The sequence below is a fragment of the Saccostrea echinata genome, unplaced genomic scaffold (assembly GCF_033153115.1).
Source record: "Saccostrea echinata isolate AGI-Se365-2 ecotype Australia unplaced genomic scaffold, CSIRO_AGI_Sech_v1 ptg000014l, whole genome shotgun sequence".
NCBI lineage: Eukaryota > Metazoa > Mollusca > Bivalvia > Ostreida > Ostreidae > Saccostrea > Saccostrea echinata.
In genome coordinates, this window is record NW_026889763.1 from 16428845 (window position 1) to 16437945 (window position 9101).

Below are 9101 nucleotides of genomic sequence, written 5' to 3' on the forward strand. Positions count from 1 at the left end.
ATCCTTTGCTTGCTGATGCTGATCCTGGTAATGCTGTTTTTTAAATGCTGATGCTGATGCTAGCTCGATCCTGATGCTACTAATGCTTATGCTGATGCTGGTTTATGTAACAAAATTAGTTCCCTGCACTGTAGTTGGGACATGTTGCCATATCACATCGATTATATGGTATCTCAGAATTAGGCGGTACAGCGAGAGATTTTTTTGTTGAAAGTCTTTGTGATTGGAGCAAATATCTACACAGTTTGGTAGTGTGATAATATTCGTATCTAGATTTCCATTTTTTTCAAAGCCTTAATATTTTTTGCAATATAAAACTAAGCCCTACTCTAATGCCGAAACCCTGGATCATGGAGACATGGATTTTAAATTTTTGTGGAAGGTGTATTGCTAATTATGAAAGTGCAAGTAGTTTGCCTTCTCAGTGTCCAAGAGAAAAGATTGTTCAAAATAAAAATAATTGTTCAATATATGATCAGCTTACTGCAACCTGAGCCTGAACCCTGGGTTTTATGCAACGAGTTGTCTGCTAGACGTGCGAGATTTAAAAAAAAAAGATTTTGCATGACTTTAAATGGTTTTGGTCCCACCATTCATATATAATAAAGCCTTTTTTTAATTTTCCATTTTGCGTTACTATGCCATTTCTAAAGGCATTATATCTTTTTTCACTTCTCGTTATAATTCATAATAAAGCCATTTTTTCGAGTTATTAGTACGCTTTTTCTGCGTTTCTAAGTTTTTTTTTTTTCACTTTGAGTAATACACCTTTTTCACTTTGCATGCCTGTTCTCGTAGTTTGATCCTGAAAGGCTTTCGTAAAAAAGGGGGTTTTTTTCGGAGGTAAATTTAAACATGAAAGGTCTCTGCATAGATAATGCATAATTAGTATTTTCTCTACTGGTACCACACAATCGCCTGGATGCTCTTTTTATGTAGGGTGATAACTCAATTACTGCCATCCAAATTGAATAAACACGAGCTCCCCGGAACTAGGGCCACGTTTTGGAGAGATATAAATAGTTTATGTTTACGACAGTCCGTAAGTGTAAAAAGGGATGTTACAAAGCAGAGAGTATTGAAGAGGGAAGAACAGTGAATTCTCCAAGGAAAGTAGGTTTATTGTGGCTTTCTCAAGTTTTAAGTTCCCCTGAACTGCCATATTATATTGTATTAAATAATTCATACAGCAAATGATTCGGGATATTCAGGGAGGTACTAAATCTCACATACAGGAGCAACGTCCCTTGGGACAGTCATTTCGACCTCGAGACGTCTGAATAAGTTATTACAGTTGAAAAATGGAGTTTGATTTTTCAAAATCACTGAAGTTTCTAGATCAGATGTGAAAGATATTTGCTCTATATTTGAACATTTTTACAAAAGTTGCCGTGTAAATAAATCATGTTCTGATTGCTACATTTGAATCACTGGCAACTTGAGATACGAGTTTGATCTTCTATTGCACATGTGTAAACTCTTCATTATATCTTCAAATCCCTCCTATATCATTTTACATATAAAGTCTTTGAAAACAGGCGATTGGTCTTAAATTTGATATTTTTAGAGGTCCGTGTTTATTCTGCTCCCGATTTGTATTGTTTAAATGGACTTATAGCTTGAATTCTGTTCGTTATCTCCATATTTCATTCTTTACGGACTCTGTAACGATGTGATTATTATTTTTAGAGAGAACATATCCTCTGGTGGTAATGATATAAGGGATGTCTTGAAAATACCAACTTCATTTCAATCATTTATTTATTTCATAAATAACAAAAAATGTAACAAAATTGCACCATATACACAGCTAAAAATTAAATTAAAACACATCACTAACAATAAATAAAATAAACGATAATTTACTGTTCACTACGTCACGATTATGAATTCTATGTTGATAATGTATTAAGATGGTGATATGTACACCATAAATACCAGGTACAATGTATATTACTACTTTGAGTTTGTGCACTTTTTTATGTGTAAACTATCTATTAGGATGAATCGATATTGCTCTGCCAACCGCTAGGCATCGCTCGTTGACGTTGAGGTGGTTGCCGCGGGGGAAACCTCAGTTTCCATCAGAGGGAATCCCCGCTGTTCCGAGTGAATTCGGCGGTGCGTGTTGAGGGTGCTGGCCAGGGTAAAGCCCTTCCCACAGATATCACAGCGGTGGGGGCGTTCACCTGTCAAGTTAGAATTAATTAGATAGAATTTTTACCCAAAACAAATATGTGCAAAGTAATACATGAAATTTAAAAATAACACGGACATTTAATTGTATACCTTTTTTTAACATGTAAGTAGAGACCTACCTACCAGTATGTGTGTAGCAGTGTATTTTCATGTCAATCTTCTGGTGGAATCCCTTCCCACAAAACGGGCAGATGAAGGGTCGGTAGTTGGTGTGAGTGCGCATGTGCGTGTGTAAGTTGGAGGCCCGGTTGAAGGCCTTGTTGCAGGTCGGGCAGACGTAAGGCTTAACCGTGGTGTGGGTCAGTCGATGACGTGTAAGATTGCCCGGTTGCCGGAATGCTCTCCCGCAAATCTCACACTTGAAGGGCTTATCTCCCGTGTGGATACGCTGAAAGGGAAAAAAAATTAATTTATATCAAAAAATGCATAATCAATTTTTAAAACCAACGAACTTTATAATAATATACATTTTCATTTCTATTTACAATCTTTTTAAATAAATACATAGAGTTTGAGTTGTTCTTTTAAGATAAAAAAAATATATACACATTTTTAAAACAAATTAAAAAATTAAAATTATTTAACACTTTTTTTTTAAATTTCGATTGATAGTATGTATAATCTGTAAAGAAACATGCAAGTATTTTAAATAAGCCCTGGTGTAACTATTTTTTTTTAATTGTGGAAAAAGATATAATTTATACATATTTTATATAGTGTCCCATAGGTCTTTTAGGCAGGATGCCAATATTTTATATGTAATTAAACATGTGTTGTTTTATTTGTAATATCTGGCATGTGACTCCTATATAAACAATAACTGACTTACTTACTTTAAAAGTATAATCATTACTGAAAGTAGACTTTAAAAAATATTTTCTGTTTATTTGGACATTTTAATGGTTATGATTTAATTAAAATTACTTAAATGCAGTAACTTTCCCTAAAAGACAAACAAACAGATCCGTGACCGACTCACTATCGGCATTATTGACAAAAGTGAGAGAGTCGCGTGTTCTTCACGCCCGCCATCCATTGATCAAGCGATTGTTGGTTTTTGGTAAAATCTATTTCCAAACACCGGTGAAGTGATAATTGAATACTCCATTAATTTTCATTTCAATCCTTTTCAATCTGAACTTTCAATTCTTACAAAGCAAATGCCAAATTTGTAGTACTCTCAGATAGTAAAATATCCCTAGGAAATTCCATTATTTTCTCATTATAATCAATGTTTTGGACAATTGCCGGAAATTGTCTAGTTGAACCGTTGTTTGTTTAGTATTTTATAAACAAATGCGATGCGCGGGGATATTTTCTCTCCATTTGGCACATCAAAACATTTCGTTACCGCGTGGCTTATGGCGTTATGTTCGTTTAAATGCCGAGAAGGATTAATACAATCAATATTACATAGATAGAATATTTTCCATCGTCCATATTTGAACAGATGGCTCCAAATTTAAATCATTAATAATTTTTTTTTAAATTCCCCATTAGTAAATAGTGGGAGGAAAACATTTACTTTCTTTAGCATCCACTATTGTACCAAGATTATTTTTTTTTTCAAATCTGACATATTCGAACAACAAAATTTGATTTTATGAATAGATTTACTTTGTTGTTACAGCAGGCACGTAGCAACGTTTTTCAAAGTGGAGGGAGCAACCTCTGATAGCCAAACAAAAAACAAAAAAAAAAAAAAACAAAAAAAAAAAAACAAACAAACAAAAACAAAAATTAACCTATATTGCCTAAACTCAAAAATCCTATTTCTTGGGTGGGATGGCCTTTTTTCTTTTTGGTACTTTTTTTCACATGCTGGGATTTGCTGGGATTTCTCAGTGTTTCACCGAACAGCAACAAAAAGAGGGAGGGACAAGCAGCTTCCTAATAAGTATTTTCATAGTAAAACAACATAAAAGAACATTCTCAGGAAAAGCCCCCCCCCCCCCCTCGGCCCCGTGTATGTACAGTCCTAATTAATGAATTTTAATATTGTCTGAGTGAATATCTGCTGTTGATTTTACAATTTTTAGGAACATGATATTTAATGAAGAAATTTTTTTTATGTTTTTAGAAACATAAGAAATGTAATTACACAGTTTATGCTTATATTTTATTTTTGTATACACGTACAAATTTTATTTTCTTTTAAAGAATTCAGTTATAACTTGATGGGAAAGCATTTATATAAGAAACTTAAAATATGAAATGGACCAATATTTTTGTCACTTCAAAAAATACATCAGTTGATTCAATCAAATTTTTAATCGCTATTTTTTTTTTACCTTATGGGTGACCAGAGTGTTGCTCCTCGAAAACGCCTTGCCACAAACGTCACATTTGTACTTCTTCACTGGCGGAGGTTTTTCCTGATTAAGTCGCTTCTGCCCCAGAGCTGACATGTGAAGAAACGCTGGGTGAATCATGGCTGACTGACCAGACATTCCGCTCATAAACTGAATCATGGACGCTTGGGGTATGGAGCCGGAGAGATGGGGAAGGGCATCCATCGAAGGAACTTTTGATGGGTAAGGATGCATCTGAGAGAGACATAACAGGGCTGGGTTAGCCATCATAGCAGACAGGTTCCGGTATTCTCTGTCCCGGACCGGATGTGACTTGTAATCGTCTGCTGGATTGGAGGGAGATTTCGGAGTCTCTCTTCCCTCATCTCTGTTGGTTTCGTCTTCGGAATCTGATTCTGGTTCTTCTTTGGACACTGTTTCATAGCTTTCATGCTCTCTTGCACTTGAATTGTTATCAGAACTCTTTTCCTCTTTTTTCAGGAGCTTTGTGAGGTTCATGAAGTAGTTGGTGAAGGGAACTCTGGGATCCACGCGGTAAAACACGTCATCTGATGGAGCTTCACGGGGAGTGATTTCCGCTCGGGAAGTCGATGAAGGAACTGGTGGAAATCCTTTCGCTAGGGCGTCGGCTGGTATCCATGGTGACACGGGAAATGATGGGAAATAACCTAGCCCTGGACTGGGGTACATCATCGGGACGGCTGCTGATGGAAAGGGGTATCGATGGTCCAAGTTTACGGAGGGTTTCCGAATTTTACTGAAGGCTGATGATTCCGACTGAGATAAAGATCCGGATTGGTCGGCGTCAGACTTATAATCCGGTGAACTACAGGACGGACTGATAGACGGATCGTCCACTCCAGAATCTGAGAAATGAAATTGTTATCTTTATAAATTATTTATTAGGACCTATGTTTTTCAAATTATTTTCATTGAAAAGTGGAATTCACAAAACTATATTGTGAGGTAATATATTTTTTTCATCAACCTAAGTTTATTTATACTATTATACATGAATATTCATTTTTCCTCGATAATTTTTCTCTTTCACAGATATACATAATTAATATATAATCGTAACAAAAATTGTTTTTGAACTAAAAATTATGTTGAAATATTATTTTGAATTCCTTTAGTTTTTCCTCATTCTTAATGATTAAAGAAATAATTATTGTAATATATCTTCTGATTGATATACTCGATCGGTTACGAAAAATTTCAAATACAGATATAATTGAAAAATATATCTAATATATCTTATATTAATTGTTTAAGCAAATGTAATAAATTAAGTGTATTTTATTTAGATAGATCAAGATAAACCTATCTGAGTACTCTCTGGGAGATCGTTACCAAACATGCTTATAAAGAATGTGCATTTTATTAGAAAAAAAAAAGAAGAAAAAAAATATAATACGTAAAAACAATGAATCGAAGAACAAAACAAACATTTCCTTTCATTTTTTTTCTTGTTTAGCTAAATCTTTTTTAAGTTTTAACATTATTCTTCATATGTTAAAGAAAAATTCATATAACGGATCAACTACTATAAAACAAAATTCTTGAGATAATAATTCAAATTGATGAACTAAGTTAAGGACGTTTTGAATAATTTTTATTTATTTTATTTTAATTTAACATCATATGCTTTGACCACGTAATAATAATGGTGACCGTCCTCAACAGGATCACTACTGAATTTACAAACAGAAATCATCTTTAAATATTTACATGCCCTATTCAAATTAAGTCGAAAATGTAATTTTTTTTTTTCATGCAACCTGGTACCCCAAAAATGCCTGTGAGAGACCTGTATCATTTTTTTTTTTACCATAGAAAAAATATTTTGTCTTTTTTTTTTTAATTATTAGAAAATAAATGCATGTTTAATTTTTTCCGTTCTCCTCATCTTTTATAATGTGAAATTTAAGCCGCTGAAAAATATTTAATTTTTTAAAAAGATACTGAAATTAATTCCTTATACTTTTCAACTTTACAAATAACGCCATTTTTTAAAAAACAAAAACTAGAACTAGACTTACCCGAGTTGGCGGTGGGTGAGTTGACGGGGTCGACTTTCCCCTCCGTCAAATACGGTCTGTACATGTCTTTTTCTTCTCTTAGAATCTTAAAAAATGAAACTTGTTTTGTAAATCTTTCCGTAATAGCCTAGGAACTGTACTTGATTATCAAAACTCCATAAAAACTAATCCTGATTCTTATATAATTCAGAGAATTTCTATGTTCTGCGATTTATGACATGTATCCTAGTCTTTTATTCCATTTCAGAGGTTTCACATATTTTATTACCACATATTTGTAATCACATTATGTTCCGCTTTAGGAATATGCCAACCGAGCAATTTGATTGGTCGAGACTCGAGAATTTTGACGCCCACTAATAAATATCAATGCGCGACCCATACGTTTGTAAAAGCTTAGCCAGGATTATTGTTCTGTAGCTTAATAAATTAATCCTATCCATCTGACAATCGAAATTTGATTAATCTCGTTATTGAAGTCACAGATTTTGGAGTTTCCCAGTCATTATATATTAATAAGTTTGATCATGTTCTTGGGGCTAATTCTATTGTCTAATTAATGGAAAATAACGCGTTTGTCACTTTTTCATTTATTTATCATATTCTGGCCTTATGTTTCCGTACTTATGTTATGTTTCATATGACACTCGTTGACAAATAATGTAATTACAGAACAAGGGAAAATGAGACCAACTGTTGTAAGCTTTTCTTACGGTGGACCAAAGTTAATTTCATAATTTTACAGAATTAACCTAGAAACGGTAGATAATGATATGAACCTATATATATGTGTACATAAATTAGATAATCATTCACGAACGAATTTAGTTCGGCAGCTTGATTTAAAAAAAAAAAAAAAGAAAGAACGTTGTCATTTCTCATATATATTTCCTTTTTGTGTAGAATTCTCTCTTTAAAAAAAAAATAACTGAAATTTATATTTTTCCATATGAAATGAAACGATTCATGTCTTCTCCCTCCCGCTCCACCTCCAAAATAAAGAAAATGAATAATTTAATTTTAATTTCCTCCGTGTCAAAGATAAACATGAATTACAGGGACAGTTTTAAGTGAGAAATTTTCTCCCATTACGTTTTCACGGTGCATGCATATGACTCTTTTATGCACTAAGTCTTGAGTTTGGGCATTTAATTCTTATCTTAATTACAAAAAATAAATTATTTTCCCCCCAGAATTTATAAACAACTAGAGATATTCAATAAATATTATATATTTTATGAATCATTTCTAAATTAGATTTTAGAACTATAACATTTTTTCCCTATGTTACAACAGGTAAAACAAAAATTGAAGGGAAAAAAACCCAATAAATTTTTTTTGTAAAATATTTATTTTGAATGTTAAAAACAATTTTAGAACACAAGCATTTTCTATAAATGAAGACTAAGAATTGTATAGAGGTCTTTAACAGCGGGTACTATTGTATGATCTATCCAGTGGTGGCAGATGACCAAGGCGCGGATCACCTGCCGTCCACCACAACAAATCAATTTGTCCTGATTGAATCGCGATCGATCCCTCGCCTCGCCTGCCGGAGATCGAACGAGAACCTGCGGGTTTTATCACCTAGTCGAGAACAGACCGTCAGTTTGTAAAATGCATTAGTGTCCGTATGGACGGAGTACAATGCGTGGTCATTTACGCTAAATAAACCATAATCACGGACCAAGGTGTCACGCCGGACCAGGTAAACAATCAAAAACAACGATCCCTGGGCACCATCATCTTCTAAAGAGATAAATAATTATCGTTTGTTGTGAGAACGGGGTATCTTGGTAATCCATTGTTGCCGGATTGATAGGGATTTGCTAATTTGCGATTTTGACAAGCCAGTGTTTTGCCTTATAAAGACTAACAATTCCCGTCGGGCTCCTAACGAAGGTGTTTGAGATGGTAGCTTTGGCTTTGGGAGATCATAAATGACTGCTGTCGGGTTTTAGTACCATTTAGCACCACAGCAATTTCAGGCGCATCTACAGAGCGAACAGACCGCTCAATATTTCCAAATCAACCCGCTGTATACGGTTTATTTTTGCAGTGGAAGGCATAAAAATATCGTTATAAATTACAGTATCTAATTTTTTGAATTTCTCCTACAGCTTCTCTGCTTGAAATAATTAGTCAGATGAATTCTTTAAAAAAAATAAATGATTGCATGCCCATGTGAAAGCAATTGCTAAAAGGTAGAGATCTAGAAATTTTCTGGATTTTCCCCTAAGAGGGAGCATCATAGTGTTCAAATAGTACATTCATAGATCCTTCCTTACCTCTAATGCCAAACTTCTGTATAGCTCCATGTTGGTTTTTCTCTCTCAAACTGTCCTGTCAAACCTTACAACAAAGAGTGAGGATACCATACCTCAGTACCGTTCTTTAATATCACCCCGTAATCGTTTTAAGTGATTTGATGATTTAAAGTCATTTTCCTATCCCGCAGGAAAAAAACAAAAACAAAAGATTTAAAAGTAAATGAGTGTAGAGATTAAGAGTTAAAAGTCAGCCGCCAGTAGTAACCCCTATAATGGAC

At 34.0% G+C, this 9101-nt stretch overlaps 1 protein-coding gene across 1 annotated transcript; it reads right to left on the reverse strand.

Annotated features, from left to right (window-relative positions):
• Positions 1-2026: 2026 nt before the first annotated feature.
• Positions 2027-8871, reverse strand: LOC133186544 (zinc finger protein 768-like). The gene is made up of 5 exons (XM_061321774.1): positions 8842-8871; positions 6554-6638; positions 4491-5377; positions 2323-2587; positions 2027-2189 (listed from the first exon to the last, which is right to left on the reverse strand). The coding sequence occupies exons 1-5, from the start codon at positions 8869-8871 to the stop codon at positions 2029-2031; spliced, it is 1428 nt and encodes a 475-aa protein (XP_061177758.1). The 3' UTR covers positions 2027-2028.
• Between the last annotated feature and the right edge of the window lie 230 nt (positions 8872-9101).